Source organism: Notamacropus eugenii, chromosome 1 (genome assembly GCF_028372415.1).
Source record: "Notamacropus eugenii isolate mMacEug1 chromosome 1, mMacEug1.pri_v2, whole genome shotgun sequence".
In the NCBI taxonomy this organism is placed as follows: domain Eukaryota; kingdom Metazoa; phylum Chordata; class Mammalia; order Diprotodontia; family Macropodidae; genus Notamacropus; species Notamacropus eugenii.
In genome coordinates, this window is record NC_092872.1 from 439455571 (window position 1) to 439476347 (window position 20777).

Below are 20777 nucleotides of genomic sequence, written 5' to 3' on the forward strand. Positions count from 1 at the left end.
TTCTTTCATACAACAAACTACCACCAGCTAAAAAACTCTGCACTATACTTTGTTCTTTTTAGTATCTCCACATTCTTGTTTGACTTCATAGTTATGTATTAAAACACTGTAGCAGGTCGGATTCTTCTTCATGCCATATTTGTACTCTCTCTCCCCCTCTCTTTATTTCTCTCTGTCTCTGTCTCTCTGTCTCTGTGCCATTCTCTGTTTCTCTGTGCTTGTCTCTCTGTCTCTTTCTCTGTCTCTGTCTCTATCTGCCCCTCTCACTCTCTCTCCCACCCCCCGCCATTTGTTCCAAGGCACAGCTCACTGTGTAATGGAGAAAGGAGAGATATATTCAGCAAGTGTAACATACAACAAAAGTCATTAATAAAAAATATTTTAAAAAATATATACTATCAACCTGAGTAATAATAGTTGTAGTAATACCAATAATAGCAATCTGAATTTACATCGTGCTTTTATAAGGCACTTTATTTAAAGCAGCCTTCTAGGATAACTTGTTTGGTAAAGAAAAGAAGTATATACTTGGAAATGAAGGTAGTATAAAAAAAATTAATGATCTTAAGAAAAACTTTAAAATAAATTCAAGGAATATAAGTATCTCTACCTATTTTAAAAATGAGAAACCTCATTTTAGCAAGGTTATGTTTTTACTCAGGATTATATTTCTCTGAGTCCCAATGTCCTCATCTGAAAAATGGGGATCATAATACTTTCACTACTTACTTTACCTGTCACATAGCAATACAACCCCATGAGAACAATCCCGTGTTCACTTTTGAAACTTACAGAAGTTTGGATTACTATCATTTTCTCATTTGAGTCTCACTAGGACCCAAGGAAATATGTAAGTTTCATATTATTATCTTCTTTTTTATAAATGAAGAAACTGAGACAGAGATATTAAGCAATTTATCCAATGTCATATAGAGGGAAGGTGGCAGAGACCTGAGCCCAGATCTTCTGATTTTGAGGACATGACTTTTCCAAATACCTAACAGCTTCGCCCTACCTCCAAAATTCAGGCCCATGACTGAATACCCACCAGTGTCTCTTGCAATCCAGGATCCTAAAACCATTTTGTGATGACTCTGAATTTCAAAATCACCGAATGTTATTCCTGAAAGAAACTTTATAGACTATCAAGTTCAACCTTTTCATTTTAAAAACAAAGAAACTAAGACCAAGAGAAATGAAATGATATGCCTAAGATCACACAACTATTAAGTACTAGAGCCAGGACTTGAATCCAGATTATTTTTCTTTAAACAGTTAACCCATGATCTTCTGACTATAACATTCTTATTTCCAACAATACTGGTTACATGACCTCGCTGTTCTATTCGGAGTAATATCTGAGCTCCACCTAATGAAGCCCCCATCATTAAACAGGGCTATGTTCTCAGGGACCATTCAGCAAATATAGGTTGAGGGCTCCCTACATCCATTCAGGAGATGTAGATCAAAGCCTGACTTCACCTATCTATTACCTTTAGAGACATATTCTCAAGGTACTGTGGACAGATCAGTGCCCAGTGAAGGGAAGGGAAGGAAGCAATTGAGATGTCTGTGAATGTCTTTGAGGTGGTCCTGTATCCCAGAGGCAAGTGGGTGGTTCTCAGCTAAAGAATCGTTTCCCCCAAAAGGAAGAGAATTATAGGGGAGCCAGAAATAGAAAGACATAAAAGGTACCATCATGTACCTTCCCACCACCCTCCTTCCATTTACACCAGAACAAAAGAATTCCTTATGCTTAAACGTGCTAGGATTTTTTTTTCCTCTTTCTTCCTTTTTTTTCTTTAAGCTACCACTACAAGATACCTATTTTAGGAAAACTATTGAGGGTGAAAGTCTTTGCTCCCTCCAAGGTCAAGTGAGGTTACAGTCAAAGCAGAGTTTCTTGTTTATGTGGGGAAAAAAATATCTGAGGATCTTGGAGACTAAACCTTAGCTGCCTTCAACAAGACAAGGGTCAAGGTTATTAACAGAGAATGCTGTACCCTGTATTTGAGCCTAGGAGCAAAAGAAAGGGCCAAGTCAGATAGAAGAAATAACCCAGGACAAAAATTTTCTTTTATACAGTGATACATCTGGATTAAGGGGTCTCAATATCACAAAGCCAAGTTCAGTTTTCCCTCAGTTCTTGAAGTCTTAAAACAACAATAATATATTTATCATGCAAATTATATGAAATTGGCATTAATAATCTTTTTTCTTAATTTGTGACATTTTACAGAGATCAAAGTTTTTCAAGAGCCAGTGAAACTGCAAGTGCATTTAATTATATCCTTTTTTTTTTTCCTCACAAGGCAGTGGGATGGGCTCAGAGAGGTTAAGTAAACTGGCTAAGGTCAGCTCAAAGTTATATCTTAAATAAGAGTCTAAGACCCTGACAATGGCCACATCTGGAGTGCAAGAAGAAGCGTAATTGACCAAAAGGTTAGGGGAAGTAATTGAACATTCCCTGACATGTTCTGGATGGTTACAGATAAAGTATAAAATCATAGAACATGAGAACTGAAAGAGATCTTAAAAATACAGAAAGTTAGAGCTGGAAGGAACCTTAAGAGATCAGTAAGTCTGACCTCACTTTACAGATGAGAAAACAGAATCACAGAGAGATAAAGTGACCTTTCAAAGGTGACACAGCCAATTTATGGGAGAACCAGAACTAGTCAGAGTTTCTTCATCTCTAATTGAACACATTTTCCATTGCATTGTGTTGTTTAGATTTTAAGTGAGATATTTCTCCATAAGATAAAGGAATTGACCCTCATGAACATTCACGTTCCCAGTCTGTTCTGCAATCCAATGACTATAATATCTACCTTGGAATAGCAATTTATACAAATTTCTAGGAAAAGAATATTTGAGCAAAATGGTTCTGAAAAAAAAATGAGCTTTCCCTAGGAGCTCAAAAGAACAGATGAAAGCTAAATTATCTTCAGATTCCAAGGTCAGTGTTGGTAATGGTTTTGTCTTTTTTAATTTAGTGACTAAAATCTTTAGGATTCTGGGTTACTCCGCATAAATAGATAGATGAGGTATTTGCCTTGAAAAGGAGTAGTGCCCATAGAACATTTTCCCATTTCTTAAAAAAATAAAATGAAATAAAATAAAATAAAATAAAAGATATTTCAGCCAGCACTAACCTAATCCCTACCTCTAGATGACTGAGCACCTTTCTGGTACCAGAAATAGTAAATTAATATTCAGAAGCAAAATATGAAAAGTCTGAACAACTAGAACTCATAAAGAGGAGTGATACCAGGATGCATATTTCACCTTCCCTTCCAGAACATTGGCTGTCCTTAGTAACTCACAATTGGTCACAATCATAATCCCCTCAGATATAATTTTTGTTTCGCTTCTGATTTTGTAAAATGTCAAATTTGACAGAGATGATATGCAAAGGAAATTTCCAGTTTGCTTCTGGTTCAGAAGAATGAATGATTGTTGAATTGATGTTCTTGTTTTCATTCTAACTCAGAAGTTTTAGAAAACATATACCTAGGTTAAATTACAGGAGCAATCAGATGGCCAGGATATTTTACCTTTGTTTCATTAATCCATTTCCTTGGGCCTTGGACTATGTGGCTACCATACTGTACAAGGGAAAGAACAATCATTATAGAATGAGAAGGACTGGGTTCAGATCTAGCTTCTAATACTACTTACGTGACTTTAAACAAGTTACCTAATTTGCCTTTGACTAGGTTTCCACATTTGTGAAATGAGGGGGTTAGACTAGGTGGCCTAGGTCATGTCTAAATAGGTCACGTCTAGACATTTATAACCTTATGATTCACTTCAGTTCACTTAAAAAATAGGGTGTTGTACTAGGAAGATAACTCCACTGGGGATCAGAAGACATAACTTTAACTTCTGGCCTTGTCATCCAGTGGATGTGTGGGCAAATCATTTTACCACTTTGTGCCTCAGTTTCCTCCTTTGTAAAATGGACAATATTATTTGTACCTCCTATCTCACAGAGCTGTTTTGAGAGGAGTGAGTTGAAAACTAGTAAATGCTATGAAGTAGCATTATTCAAATCCCTGAATGTGACAGTCCTGTTAGATGAGATTGTTTTTTCATCAAGGATTTGCTTATAATTGGCACTGTGTCCTTTACAAAAATCCTAAGCATAAATTTAGATCTGGAAAGGATTTTAAAGGCCTTCTAGTTCATCCCCCTCATTTTACGGATGATGAAACTGACTTGCCCATGATTGCACAGCTAGCAATCTCTAAATGCAGAATTTGAACTCAGGTTTTACGGACTCCAAATCCAGTCCTCTCTCTGCTACCCATTCATTAGAATGGAAGCTCTTGAGGACAAGAATTGTCTTTCTTTCTACTTGTACTTTATTCCCAGTGTCCAGCACAGTGCTTAGCACATAGTAAGCTTTTAATGAGTGCTAGTTGACTAACTGCTGTCATGGTGCCACATATCTCTGAACCTTCTTTACCCTAATTTTCTTTCTCGTATTTCACCCTTGTAGTAACCTTTCTGTAGTGCTGACCAGTGCTGAAGATCCAAGTCATAATAATAAGTTCTATTTGTATAGCTCTTCTTCATTCATAAAGGGCCTTCCTCAAAACCTTGAGATAGGTAATATAAATATCATTATTTCTATCTTACAGATGAGAAAACTAAGAGGGCCTATGATTACGCAGAAAGGAGACTCAAACTCAGGTCTTCTCAATCTAATGCTAAGCTTCCTTCCACTAAACAACTCACACAGTTGGAATGTCAGGACAAGACTCTGTGTAACCATGCTTTTCTGATTGCAGTTGAGTATACTGAGGGCTCATTCTCAGTGCATTTTTATAAATCAAAAGAATATTGAAGTCATTATGTTGCAGTACAACATATCCTTTCATCGGTCAATTTGTCTGGGTCAACTGTCCTCACATATTCATTCTAACCATCTAGCAGATAGAATAGGTTTATATCTTACCCTTTGTCCAATATAACAGCTGCCATTCACTGTTATCCTAAAATAATATTCTGAAATCAAGCCATCCTCAGGCCATTATTATGTCTCAAGCGCTATCTTCTGTCAGAATCCTGGAGGGAATTCAAACTTAGTGTCTGGATGGTCAGTATATATCCTGCTCCCCAGGAGTTCAGATTATCAGAGAGGGTAACATCATCCAGGTCACAGCACCATTCATATCATCGCTTTCTTCCTTGAACCACCTGCGTTGTCTCCCAGGTGCAGGATGTAATATAAGGCCCATGGAGAGCTTGACATGCCACACGCAATTCTGCCCTGTCAATCAAGTATAGGCTAACACAAGTGTTCAAGGGCCTTGTCTTCCCCCATGCTGGTCCTGAATGAAGCAGGAAGCTACCCTCTGAGGCAAGCAAAAGTCAGCGCTCCTGAAATGGTGCTGATTGCTGTGATGGCACTCGGGTGAAAACAGTCCCAGAGGACCCCAGCCTCTCTAAGGGCTTTATAGATCAAAGTCAACCTGAGATCTTATGTCGAGGAGTGAACTGAAAGACCAGACACTGCAGACTGCTGCTATCACCTGGGCTGATTAATGAATGAGGTACTTGCAAATTAGAGTACGTGGGTTGGGTACATAAATCAATAAGTATTGAAAGTTTGAATGCCCCTTAGAATAAAGAAGTGATTCCATACAGATGTATGAAATCAGAAACCTCTTCATTCCTCTTTATTTCTCTTGGACCTTCCTCTACCCTCCTCCAGAACCATTGCCTTATCTATCTAAGAAGGGATGCTGATATCCACATGAACCATCTAGACTACTCCATGGGACAAAAAGAAGCAGAAATAATGGCATCCAGCTAGATGGTCCAAGGTAGCAAACACAGAAGACACCAGACCTCGGTTCCAACCCTGGCTCTATCACTAAATTATAGTGTGATTTGGGAAAAGTCATTTATAGTCTCTGGGCTTCAGTTTCATCTCTAACAATTTCTGTTATAAAATTTCATCCCTGAGGTCTCTTCCAGCACTAACATCCTATGTCCTATGGCCTAAAGTACCTTACATCTCTATAACCCTAGAATTATAATTCTCGTTAACACTACCTCCTGTTGGTACAAGTCTCCTTCCATCTTATTCAGAATGGACCTCCTGCATTTCCAGAATTCTCTTCTATAAGTTCAAAGTATATAGATTCAATAAGGAAAAGCCTCTTCTTCAGCATACCTGCTAAGTCTGATGGCCTCCCTGCTGCTTACTGTTATGAGAAAGAAGTGTCAGCATCATCATACTCACAGCTTCCTCCCTGTCTCACTAGACCTCATGATTGGCAAGTATCTCCCAAACAATAAGGACCAGAAATGTCTTATTTGACATGTTATTTCCCATAGCTTTGTCTTGAATCTTAATATGAACCCTGTGGGAAGGTAGGGTGGGCAACCCTTATCTAATGAGCCTTTCATCTCTGGAGTTTTAAAGAAGAGGGAGGGTTTCCCTCCCAAAGGACTGATGGAAGAGAGACAAGTGTTCCCAAATTTAGAGATCTTCACAAACTATGAGCAGACTCACCCACATACCCTCTTTGCTGCAGAGATGGTCCTCCTACAGAAATCATGATCCACTGCACATCCACCCACCCACCAGCAAGCTCTCTATAGCTAGAGCTAAACAAAATGGAAAACTCATATGATCTGATCAAACACCAGATGATAGATGACCTTCTATTCTGATAGTTTATTAGAAACAGGGTTGAATAGGCTTTCTGGAGGTCATTTGGACTAAGCCCCTACCATCATAAATGAATGACTAAACTTGTGATGTGACTTGTAGGACCTCTTTCACTACTGAACTCTACCACTTCTGTGCTTCAATATATATGTGTGTGTGTGTGTGTATATATATGTATATACACATATTTTATATATGTATATATGTGTGTGTACATACACACATACACACACACACATACACACACACATACTTTAGGTCTAACACAAACACCTCCTGCTATGTTTAAAGTCATGGTTTTATCCTTGGTGCTAAAGTTGTCATCTCCTTTACATTGAGGGGAAATTTCAAATTTCAAAATTAAGAATCAGAAGAAAAACAAAAGAAATAGTTGAGTGACACAATACACAGGAAACCAAATATCTAATTGCTGTCCCTTCTCAAGTATGAGCCTTTAGGTGAAGTTAGACCCGAGTAAGAATAAAGAGTTTCAGAAAGAAGGCTGCTTTATACAAGTAAGTCACTAGGTTAGAGTAATGGTTCTGGATAGAAATACAAAGACCTATAGAAGTCTTGCCAATTAGAGAATCAGAGAACTAAATGGAGAAAAAAGAATGTTACAGGTAGAAAGGAGAATGTTAGGACCTAAAATATTAGATTGTTAAAATTACAGAACATAGAATTTTAGAACTGGAAATAACACTTAGCTAGTCCAACCCTCTCATTTTAACAGATTAGAAAACTGAGGCTCAAAGAATTTAAGTTCCTTATCTAAGGTCACACAGGAAGTTAGGGACATAATTATGGCAACCCTGAGGTTTTTGTCTCCCAGTTTATTGTTCTGGAATATAATTCTGCCTCCATTAAGGTCAAAAAATGGGCTTTGCAAGGGGCAGGGCAAATGTCAATGTGTGGGTTTAATGAAATAATAATGAAAATGACCAATAAAGGCAAGCTTGAATGAGAAGTAAGTAGAATTGAGGCTAGAAGATCACTGATAACCACACACCTCCTGACATACAGGTGATAGATTCAAGATACAGAAAAAGAGCCAGCCAATGCCCTCAGCACAATGTGAAATTTTCAACGTGAACATTTGCACCTTAGAAATCAGTGAAACAAATCAGGGATGGATTTATTGTTTTGTTGATCTTCTAGACTTTAAAAAGTTCTGTAGAAAAATGCTAATTATGCCAATCAAACTTAGAAGTGCATTGGGCATACTTTTTTTTCCTTCTGGAGAGGTAGTTGGTAAACATTTGCCAGCATATCATTGATAATACATACATCTGGATATAGTCAATGAGGAAATTTGTTTTGCTCAACTACATATATTCGCTACGATGTTATTATTTGTGTTGGTGCTACCGTTGTTGTTGTTTTTCCTCAATTGTGAAAGGGAGAGGCAAGGGAGCAAAAATAGATATTTGTGCATTGAAATATGTTGGATAGAACTGAATTTTAAAAAATAAAAAAATAGGAATCCAATAAAATCAAACATGTCTACAAATACAAGATTCATATCAAGATTTGTCTTAATTGAGGCAGAGGGAAAGAAAACAATATACCCAATAATCACAATAACACAAAGGAAACCAATATTAAAAGACTTCAGAATTCAGGCTAATATAATATGCAATCTTGACTCCAAAGGACAGAAGATGAAACAGAGTTTCCTCCTCTTAACAGAGAGGCGGTGAACTATGGAAATGAAATGCTGCTTATGCTCTCAGACACAGTTAATGTGCAGGTTTGTTTTACTTAACTTTCTATTTGTTCCAAAGGAGAACTTTATTGCATGTGTTATTGGAAGTGACAGTCATACAAAACAATTTCCTCAAAACATGAATGAATTTTTAAAACCCAAGATGCAGCTATGACAATGTGCATGAAATAAAGGAAAATTAAAAAAAGGAGGGTGGGGGAGCAAAAGGGGGAAGGAATGCTTCCAATTTTAAGCACTAGCTTGAGTGAAAGCATGAGAACATTAGGTCTTCTATGGCAATAGCTGGAAGCTCTTCTTTCTTCCCTTCAGTCCTAGGTTGGATGGAGAGGCATGGAATAAAAACCTCCTAGTTCCCACCTAAGTGGCACAGAGGATAGCGGGCCAGGCTTGCAGTCAGGAAGACTTCCTGAGTTCAAATCTGGCCTCAGACACTTACTGGGCTGTATGACCCTGGGCAAGTCATTTAACCCTGTCTGCCTTAGTTTCTTCATCTGTAAAATGAACTGGAAAAGTAAATGGCATACCACTCCAGTATCTTTGCCAAGAAAACTGCAGAAGGGGTCACAAAGAGTCAAACACAACTAAACAATAACTAAACAACAAGAATGTCTCCAGAACATCCTGAACCCCCTGAAAAGGCCAAATTCTGGAATACAGAGTTTGAAATAGTAGGATCAGGGGCCTTGGATTTGAATTCTGGCTTTGTTACTTTGCTGCATTTTAGACTGAGTCAAATCTCTAGGATAGATCTCTGAGACCTCCTTTAGCACTAAACCCTTGGATCCTGGATCCTGACTCCTCCACTTACTTATTATCTATACGACTTTGGGCAAATCACTTCACTACTCTGAGCTTTAGGATACTCATCCACAAAATAAGGATAATAACACTTTCAATATCCATATCACAAGATGATGATAAGAAAAATCTTTGAGGCAGCTGGCAGCTCAGTGCATAGAATTCTAGGCTGAGAGTCAGGAAGGCCTAAGTTAAAATCCAGCCTCAGGAACCTCTTAGTTGTGTCTTAACTTTTGTTGTCTCAGTTTCCTCAAGAGTAAGATGAGGAAAATAATAGCATCTACCTTGCAGTGTGGTTGTGGGGATCAAGAGGGAGAGTATTCATTAAAACACTTAGTATTGTACCTGGCACATAGTAGGCACTATACCAAAGCTTCTCACCTCTGCCTCCCTTACAGAAATATGCAGGTTTTAGAATTTGAGAAGCATGTCAGCATAATTATGATTGTTTATAATACAAAATGACTGAATTTAAATATCAAGTTTTCTTCCCTTGGTCCATTTAAGTAATTGCTTAGAGAATCCAGTAGTCAGAGAAACTGGAAAACCAAAACATTAAGAATCAATTAAAAATCTGATCAGAAATGAAGCTGGAACATCTCTTTGATGCATGTAAGACAATAGGAAAAGCAGATTAGATTTACAAAGATTTGATTTGCAAATAACTTTTCAGGAACAAAGATGGTAGCATGACATAGTCAAAAGAATGCACACAGTCTAGGGGCAGCTAGGAGGTACAGTGAATAGAGCACCTGCCCTGGAGTCAAGAGGATCTGAGTTCAACTCTAGCCTCAGACACTTGACATTTACTAGCTGTGTGACCTTGGGGAAGTCACTTAACCCCAATTGCCTTGCCTTCCCCTCCAAAAAATATGTACACAGTCTGAGGGCTGATTGAAACAGACTTTTAAAAAAAACCTTTCTTTATCTTTCTTGATTTTTATTGGTTTTTCTTCTTTGTTTTTGGTTTTGGTTTTTACTACATTGTTAATATGGAAATATGTTTTGTCTGATTTCACATGTATAATTGATATCATATTGCATGCCTTCTCAATGGATGGAGGAGAGGTGGAAAGGAAGGAGAGAATTTAGAACTCAGTTTTTAAAATGAATGTTAAAATAAATAAATGACTTTTTAAAGAAAGAATATTCACAGTAAAGGGCTCTACCATCCACTAATTGTGTGACCTTGGCAAGTTGTTGCATCTTTATGGAGGCAGCTAAGTGGATAGAGAATTGGGTCTGGAGACAGGAAAGTCTGAGTTCAAATTCAGCCTCAGAAATTATTTGTATGCCCTTAAGCTAGTCTCCTTATTTCTGTTTGCCTTAGTTTCCCTCACTGTAAATTAAGGCCAATAACAACAGCTACCTCAAAGGATCATTGTGCGAATCAAATGAGATAATATTTGTAAAGTGTTTAACATACTGCCCTACACATAGTAAGCACTTTATAAATGCCCTCTCTGAGGAGCATCAGTTTCTTCATATATAAAATAAGGACATTGGGATAGATAATCTTTGAGATCCTTAAAATTCTATAATCTAACAGTCTATGTTCTAAATCCCTGTGTAGCTCTAACATTCCATGTTCTGTGTTATAATATTCTATTTCTAGGATACTTCCTAACTTTAACATTTTATGTCCTAAAGTCCCTTCCAGTCCTAAAATGCTATATGCTATGTTGTGTTTGGCATCGCAAGATCTAAAGTGTCTTCCTGCTCTAACATTACATAGTCTAAGGCTTTTTTCTATTTTACTATAATTCTTAATAACAACAAAAATGATTGTTTACATTTATATGGTGTTTTAAAGTTTATTACATTGTTTAAGATAGATGTGTATTTCAGATAAGAGTCCAAGTCTGATTCTGTCAACTTGTATGACCTTAAGCAAGTCATCTTATTCTCTAATCCTCAGTTTCCTCATCTATAAAATGTCAGGAAGAAGAAGGACATATTGACATGTAAGGTCTAATTGAGTTCTAAGTATTCTGAAAAGGTTGACCTTGAAATGGAGACAGATGGACTCCTAACTCTTGTAAAATAGAAATGACCTAACAGGAACAACCATTATTGGAAACCATAAGTGGATTGTGAAAGCAAATATGGGCCTTCTTCCAATGAAGTGAATACGTCCTCCCCTTCCAGGACAAAGAAGTGTCATATTTCCCATGGACCCCATCCCTTCAAAGTGAGGACAAGACCCTATGGTGGGGCAGCAGGCTTCTGCTCACTATGTACACCCCTGAGTTTCAGCAACGTGTGGCTATTACTATGATTATCACTCTGTGTAGTAACATGCAGCAGAATGGAACACTGGGATTTTAATATAAAGGTTCTCATTCCAGTCTTTGGCATTGATTCCTTCTCTCTCTCCCTTCCCACAGTGACTCTGTGAGAAGAAAAAGGGAGCTAGAGAAAGCCATCCCTTGAATATGCATGAGCCAGGGATATTACTGTGATTATGCAGAAGGAAGAGATCTGTCTGGTCTTCATCCCTTTCTGAAACTCCTAGCATCCCTCTGGGCCTGGTGCAGGAAGACTGAGAGTTGGATATAGGTGCTTCTGACTAATGGGCCTGATGCTCAAGAGCTGGAGGACCTGGGGTGGGCCAGCACTGGGGGATTGTGTGTTGCAGAAACAATTGCTCGGGATGCTCATGATAGTCGGGCTTTATGGTGCATCTCAACTCTGGCAGTGGTTTTATCTCTGCAGGTCTGCAATGAAAATGACACACTTCTAATGTGCTGTGTCCATGTTACCTCACAGCAAGACACCCTGGGAAATCACCAGTCAGTTTGTTACAGGATTTCAACAAAGCCGGGTGTTGTTAGAGGGAGAAATTGCCAATTTATTACAGTTCTGATGAGCATGACCATGTAAGAATGTTGTTGTTTGCTCAGTCTTTTTCATGGATGAGCTGATGGCTCTGGACACCTGCCTGAGGACTCCGTGTGCTAAGGTGGGGGTCCATAACTCCCCTGCCCCCTGGGCAATGTAGACCAGCCTTCATATTCATGTTGGCAGGTGTCTCCCACTACATACCATGCTATCACTCCCAAGCTGCCATCCAGTGACCATTGTGCTTCAGATATTTTCGCTAAGTGTGAGGATGGATGGGCACAGAACCATCCAGTCTTGTACCTGGATTTTACTGTGACTAATCAGGATTTGAAGAGGAAACAGAGGTTTGTGTAGCTCACACAGGTTAAAATACGTGTGCGTGTATATGTGTATGTGTGTGTTATGTCTGTATTTAAAGATTATAGAATCATGCAGTCTCTGGCCCTGAAGGAAACTTTTCTAGTCTGACCCACCAGTTTGTATGGAGGAAGAAGCTGAGAACCAGAGAAGGGAAAGGACTTGTTGGAGATCACACATACAGTAAATGACACAATCAAAATTTCAATCCAGGTCATTTAACTCTAATGTCAGCTCTTTCCCCTGCCTCTACTGTGACTAATTGTGTGAGCACATCTATCAATTGACCTACAGAATTCTATAGCTGAAAGGGTCAAACTATATCAGGACAGATGAATCTTCTCTACAGTGATGTTGTCCAGTTTCTATATTTTAGTGTGTTGGGGGTTCAGAATCATTACCATTATCATTAATCTAATGACAAGGAACTCACTACCTATCAACACAGTCCATTTATTTGTTGAACAGTTCAAATTATTAGGAATTATTATTTTATACCATATTTAGCCAAGACATGCCTCCCCATAACTTCTACTCAAAGGTCCTATAATGTTCCTCTGAATTAGGATAGAATAACCTTCTCCCACAGGTTACTTTTTCACATATCTGAAGAGAAGAAAATTTTAATTCAATATCTTTTTTATAGAGAAAATACCAAATTCCTCCAGAAACTTGGCTTCAATGGAGCTTCCCTCACATATAGTAGGGTATATTTAATAGAGAATTATAAACTTCATTACTTAAAGCATACAGTCATTATATTACACTTTCGATCAAAGCATTTTTATTAGTGTGCATGGGCTTAGGGAGTTCCAACTGGCTACATTATATGCCACACATTCACTTTTTTTCTCATTCACTTCAAATTCCAATGTTTGACCTTCATTCTAGTCCTCACACTTAATACAGCTTACGATACTGGCATTCTGTTGTCAAAAGTTCTGTGTTTTGCTTATGCATGCATACCTCTCAATATAATGATGTTCTATGGGGAGCCTATTTTTAGGGAGTGGATTTTGAAGTTCCAGAAGGCATACTGGTTTGGGAATGAATTCAGTTTAAGAAATATTAAGTACCTACTCCATGTGCAAGACACTGTTCTCTGTGCTGATTATGCAATAACGTATTGGTTGTGTGATGGCTATGCATAGTTCCTGCCTTCAAAGGGTTTATAGTTCAATAAGTAGACTACAGTCAATACAAAAGCATAATATAAAGAGTAATATGATGGGGCAAAGGAAAGCTCCCAACAATACCTTCTAAGAAAACAAGGAGACAGATCACTTTCTTATAGGTAGAACTAGGAAAGATTTCATGGAGGATTTGACTCCTCAAGCTAACCTTGAAGGATGGAAGGATTTCACAGGTAGAGATGAAAGGAACATAATACACACATGGGCAACAAGCTGACCAGATTCTTGAAGAAGAGAAGAGAGAATGGGAGGGAGAGAGATGGATAGAGAAAGAGAGAGAGAGACAGAGACAGAGGCAGAGAGAAGAAAAATGAGATTGGGAAATATTAGCAATTTATTTTGGCTAGAGTCTAGAATAAATGGAGGGAGGCTGTGAGGAACTTAAATATTGGCTCAGATAAAGAATATTTTCCCTTATAAATATTTTAGGAGAGAGGCTGCTTAGCATAGTTTATAGAAGGGTAAGCTTGGCATCAGGAAAGTCAGAGTTCAAGCCTTGCCAGTGACACATATTAGCTGTGCAACCACTAACCAATCACTTTTCCTGTCAGTACCCTCTGGGCACTGAGTTTTCCTATCTCTCCCCTGCTTCCATACCATGCTTATTTTCTCCTTTAGGACTGCAATAAGAAGATGAGGGATTGAACCCCAGATCTACCAATGACCTACTATGGCCATAAGCAAGTATCTTCTTCCCTCTCAAAAATCTGTTTTCCCATCTATAAAATGGGGAGCATTATTCTTGCACCATCTATTTCCTTGGGTTGTTGTTGGAAGAGTGTTTCACAAACCTTTAATTGTTATAGAAATGGGAACTAGTATTATAACTATTGATTATCCCAACTTGTTTATCAGTGTGTGGACTGCTCTCTGTCTAAATTCAAGTGTCTGTGAATGCCTGCCAAGTACAACATCTGGTATCTGAAAGATGCTTCTTGCTAATGAGCCAAAATGCTGAACATTATTTCGATTCTGAGGAAGGACTGTGATGACTTTGCTTGGGACTCTCTTCCTAAAACAATACCTAAAGCAAAGTTTGGGGCACCCTAGCAGACTAGTAACTGAAAGGACTCACTAGAAGCCAGGCCAGTTCATGACATACCTGTATATTTTATATCGGGTTGTAAATCCTTGACGGTGTCTTTCCACAAAGGATAGGTAGCTCCGGGAGTGATGGAAAGGTCCCCTGTCTGAAATAAGCCAATCAAATTCCTTGGAGACATGTTGGTCGGTAACAGCTGTTTCCTGGTGGGAGGGCTGCACTGTTATATGGTCCCATATAAACAGGAAGTAGATGAACTCAACAAACCTCCAGTTCATGCTTTTCTGTCTGCCTTATTCCTCTCATTCTTGCTCCATTCTGTGGAGTCCTGCAGAGAAAGGGAGGGGAATAACAGAAAGAAGAGGTTGGGGGAGGGAGGAAGGAGAAGGAAAGAGAAGAATAATGGTTAATATGTAGGAAAAGATACAGTGATCATCCAAATAATTCAAATAATTATAGAGCGTTAGAAGGTCCTTCGCCTGGAAGAAACCTGAGGTCATAAAAGGTTAGAATAGAGCATTCAAATTGTAATAAACCTTGGAACATAAAATTTAGGAAACAGAATAGTAATGTTAAAGTCACAAAGGCTATCAGAGGATTCTCTCATGTTAAATAAGGGTTAGTTGGGGCCCACATAGAAGAACCAACTTATCTTCAATCCTAAATGTGCACTGGTTCTCTGAGACATGCAGCTCCTTTTCAATGCCTGGCAAATAGTGTTTAATCAATTCCCATTAACTGACAGATTCAGTTATTATCCTAGCAGGGAGGGGAGAGGATTGGAGATAGTATGGTTAGCAGGCAAAGGAAGCAAGAGAGACAACGAGTAATACTGGCAAGATCCTATCATTAGAAACCACTGGGTTCTAAACCTGGTTCTACTTCTCATATCTAGGAATCAATTTAAAAAAAAAAATTGTTATGTTGGTGTTAATTTGTTTGTAAGGAAATGCACTCTACCAATGCAAGTGGGTCAACTATTCTGTGGGTTACAAACTTTAAGTGCTTCCTAGATCATTGAAAGGTTATTAAATGACTAGCCAAGGATCATGCGCCCAATGTATCAGAGATAGGACATGCACCCAAAATGTTTTAATGACTCCAAGACTAGATAGCTATCCACTATACCAGGGATGGGGAACCTGCAGCATCAAAGCCACATGTGGCCCTCTAGGTCCTCAAGTGCAGCCCTTTGACTGAATCCAAACTTCATAGAACAAATCCCCTTAATGAAAGGATTTGTTCTGTAAAACTTGGACTCAGTCAAAAGGCTTTACCCAAGGAACTAGAAGGTCATACGTGGTCTCAAGGTCACAAGTTCCCCACCCCCAATCATGTTTCCTCTCTAAGAATAAGTTTCCTCAACTATAAAGTGAGGGAGATTGTCAAGATGGTCTAGCTGTAACTCTAGAGAAATTTGCATCAACACCAGGTCTTAGGTTCTCAGCAGATTTTCTTTTTTTCCCACCACTCCCCTCCCTTCAGCACCAGTGCTAGGGCTTTATTTTTCTTAAGCTAGATTAATATTTGAGTTTGAAGCCATTATGTAGTTAAGAGAGGAGATAGACAGGCTTTAAAGAGAGAAAGTATGGAGAAAACTGAACACTTAAAAAAGAAATCAGGTCCAGTTCCATTTCTGCCTCTTCTCAGGACTGGCTACAGGCAAACCCCTAAGTCTTTCTGAGCCTCAATTTCCCCTTCTGTAAAATGGGTATTTTGTGGACTACAGCATGGTATAGGCATGTAAGTTATTGTTAGTAATAAAATAGTTCTTCTTTTTGTCCAATAGCAGGACTCATAGCCCTGCTTAAGAGGAGGGGAATAAATGAAGGATTTGTCTTTCCTGCTTAACTGGATTCCATCCCTACCCCACCCCACCCTCATACCACCAGGTGCAACTGTACTGGTTTTCATGCTTTGCTACAGAAATTTGCTTTGCACTGTAAGATCTATCTGAAAATATTGAGAAACGACACCTAATTAGGGGTAGGGTGGGAAAATTTAGGGATAAAAGAACCTAGATTCTGAAGTTTTGTTTAGAGCCTGATGCCACGTAACCTTCATAGAGCACAGATCCTCAGCAATTCAGCTGCCAAACTGCCGAAAGAGTTTACTAGAGCTCACCTGAGCTGGAATTGGATTGAAGAAAGATAATTCAGAGACGCTTATGGGTAGCTCCAACATGAACTATCGTTCAAGGGTGATGAGGCAGATAGATACTGTGTGCATGTCATGTCTGCATGTCTCCATGTGAAAGCTTTGATAATGAAAGTATTTGCAAAACGACAGAATCCAGATCGTTCCATGTATTCAAGGAAGTGTCAAGCTATACTTTATGCACAGTACTGAAAAGTATGTCAGTGTGGGTGCTGGTGGAGAAATGTATAAATGTGGCTATTACCAAGAAGTATGCATTAAGTGTGCATGAGGGAAAGGGAAGGAGAAGTGTTGGGACGCATCGGTCATAGGATAATAGAATTGTAGGTCAGTGCTGAAAAGAACCTGAGAATATAAATTGGTAGAATGTAAGATAGAGCGTTAGGATTTAGGACATAAAATGTTAGACCTAGAAGGAGCACAAGAATTTAGAATGATAGAACTAAAAGGAACTTTAAGGACATCTGTTCCAACTATTTCATTTGGGTGAGGTTCAGAAAAATAAATTTATGTCCCAAAAGTGACACCATATCATAGTACTTAGTGGTAGTTTGGGGGTTGGAACATAACCTGTGTATATTTTGGAAATGAGTGGGAAAGAATAAGTGTTTCATCAAAGAATAAAGAAGTCTGCAATGATTTAGGAAATCACAATATTTAAAAAAAGTTTAAAAATTTAAAGTATTGAGAAGAAATTAATTTCAAAATTAAAATGAACATTTCTTTGGGACAGAAGCAATTTTACCCTAGGCAAATGTGTAATATTTATATGCAGCGTTTGAGGACTATTAAAAACCTTCTTTGGATTTCAATGTCTTTTGCACTAACCTGTCTCTGTCTTCAAACCCACCATGAGTTACTCCTCTTGGTTAAGTCATTAGCTAGAAATTCCTTAATTTAACTTTAATTTAACAGATGAACAAATTGAGAACCTGATCATTTTCCTCAAAAGTGATATTATTCTCTGTGGTGCTAATTCTGCTAAACAACAAACATTTTCTCTGCCCAAGGCCCTCTGCTAGAAAACATGGTGAAAATTGTTTAGGGGTTTCAATGGCCCCAAGGTGCTTCCTGTTTCAAAAACTCATCTTTTTAACACCATCTTGGTGAGACTATTGGGAGCTAAGTCATGGAAAACCATAATCTTAGAAATCTCACAATTTCCAATGACCCAAAGAGAAATAACAAGATGCAAGTTGGATTAACTAGAGGCAGTATGTTACTACAGATGACTGTTATGGAAGAAGGGCCATTAAAAATCATAAGGACACATGAGAAGAAAGAGGTAGGTTGTCTGAAGCTAGAAGAAAGCAATGGGACATACCCTTTTACTGTTCCTCATAGAAAACACTTTTACCTCTGTCTGTGTGGCCTTACATCAGCCTACCCCATTCTTGGAGTCCACTCCATTCTCACATCTAACCCTAGCCTTCAAGACAACTTCAAGATTTAGCTCAATCACCACTTTTTACATGAGACCTTTCTTGATTGCCAGGCTACTAGTACTTCCCTATCCAAACACACACATAAATAACTTGTATCTATTTTTATTTATCTATATTTATATTTATCTATTTATATATATATGCTCTTTGAGGGAGGCAAAATTTTAGTTTTTTCTTTGACTTCTGTTTAGCACAATTTGTGACACACGGTACATTCTTTACAACTGTTTATTGAATGAGAAAAGTCAGAATCATCTTTTTTCATTTTGTCAGCATTGCTAAATTAAAAGATCATATAGTTGATCTGTAGTTGGAAGGGGCCTCCAATGATATTTATTCAATGTTTTTTTTTTTTTTATTTTACAGATGAGAAAAGGGAGGCCCAGAAAGATTAAGTGACTTGTTCAAGATCATACTGCTAATAAGCATGCATAGATGAGAGTCACCCATAGACAGACTCCTCTAATTCTCTATTCAGTGCTTTGTGCCCTGTTCTAGTAGTACTGCTATACTTTGCCTAGATTTTAGATATTTGATGAAGTTTTATTTTTATTCTAATGATATAGATAGAAAGATGAAGGCTGATTGTATAATTAGACAGATTTGAACTAAGCTGAATGGAGCAACCTCACTCTGGCTATGTAGCTAGGTAGAGGATCTGAGTCCAAGTATTGCCTCTAAGGTCTACTACCTATCTGAACTTGGGTAAGTGCCTTATCCTCTGTAGGTCACAGTATCCTCATTTGCAAAATGAAGGGGTCAGACTAGAAGCCCCTGAGATCTTTTCCAGAACTACATCTGTAAATCAATGACCTTGGACAGAGGCTACCAGTATAAAGTTCCAGGCATGCTATGGTTAGCCCTATGCTGTTGAATATTTTAATCAATTATTTGATAAAGGGAACCCAGGCATATTCAATATATTTTCAGATGACACACAAAGCAAAGTGGGTTAACTAGCATACTGGAAAGCAGAATCAAGGTCCAAATATTTTGCAAGACTAATATATGAGGCTGAATCTTATAAACTAAGATGTAAAAAGGTTCAGCATAAACCCAGTCTAAGTGCTTGGACAAAAACAAAACAAAATGCTATTTCACAAATACAAGATATGGGAGGTATGACTGGGCAATAGTTTATCTGAAAAAGATATGGAGGTTATAGTGAACTTTAGATTTAATCTGAGTCAAAAATGAGAAGAGATAGCCAAAAAACAAATACAATATTAGGTGACATTGCAAGGAATAGATTCCAAGGAATAAAGAGCTTTTTGTCCCACTGTGATCTGCCCTGGTTGAACCACATGTAGAGTGGAGTATTCATTTCTAGTCACCACATTTTAGAAAGGTCATAAATAAAGAAGAGAATGTCAAGGAGGGCAAGTAGAATTAGTTCATGCCACAGGAAAATTGATGTAAGCAAGTAAATATGTTCAACTTGGAGAATGATAGGTTCATAGGGGACATGAAAGCTATCTTCAAACATTTGGAAGATATCTCTGTGGAAAAGGGAGTAGATTTATTCTATCTAACTCAAAAGGAAAGACTTAGAAATAATGGGTAGAAGCTGCAAAGAGGTCTAAAGAAAATCTTCCTCCCCAACTGGTAAATGGTCAAAAGATAAGAACAGGGAGTTTTCAGAGGAAGAAATTAAAGCTATCTATAATCATATGAAAAAATGTTCTAAATCACTATTGATTAGAGAGATGCAAATCAAAACAACTCTGAGGTACCATATCACACCTATCAGGCTGGTTAACACGTCAAAACAGGAAGATGATAAGTGTTGGAGAAGATGTGGGAGAGCTGGAACACTAATTCATTGCTGATGGAGCTGTGAACTGATCCAACCATTCTGGAGAGCAATTTGCAACTATGCCCAAAGGACTACAAAAATCTGTACACTCTGATGCAGCAATATCACTTTTACAACTGTAACCCAAAGATATCATAAAAATGGGAAAGGGTCCCACATGTAAAAAATATTTATAGCAGCTCTCTTTGTGGTGGCCAAGAACTGGAAATCAAGCGGATGTCCATCAACTGGGGAACAGCTGAACAAGTTGTGGTATAGGAATATAATGGAATTCTATTGTGCTATAAGAAATGATGAACAGGAAGACTTCAGATTTATATGAACTGATGCCGAGTGAAAGGAGCAAAACCAGGAGAACTTTGTATACAGCAACAACTACAGTGTGCGAGGAATTTTTCTGGTAGACTTAGCCCTTCACAGCAATGCAAGGTCCTAAAAAAATTCCCAATGGACTCTCGAGGCAAAATGCCTTCCACATCCAGAGAAAGAACTATGGAATTGGATTGCAGAATAAAGCAGACCATTTTTTTCTTGTGTTATGCTTTATTTTCATGGTTTCTCCCATTCATTTTAATTTTTCTATGAAACATGACTAAGGAGAAAATGTATTTAATAGGAATGTATGTGTAGAACCTATATAAGATTGCATGTCATCTCAGGGAGGGAGTGGGGAGAAAGGGAGCAAAGTGGAGGAGGGAAGGGAAAAAAATC

General features: G+C 38.1%; 1 protein-coding gene across 1 annotated transcript in view; it reads right to left on the reverse strand.

Moving 5' to 3' along the window:
- The window catches only part of BRINP1 (BMP/retinoic acid inducible neural specific 1), a 175813-nt gene that overhangs the window by 110310 nt on the left and 44726 nt on the right, over positions 1–20777 (reverse strand). Inside the window, exon 2 of the mRNA XM_072631757.1 lies at positions 14709–14976. Within this exon, the coding sequence (XP_072487858.1) occupies positions 14709–14926 (218 nt within the window). The 5' untranslated portion in view covers positions 14927–14976. The remainder of the gene's footprint in view (positions 1–14708; positions 14977–20777) is intronic.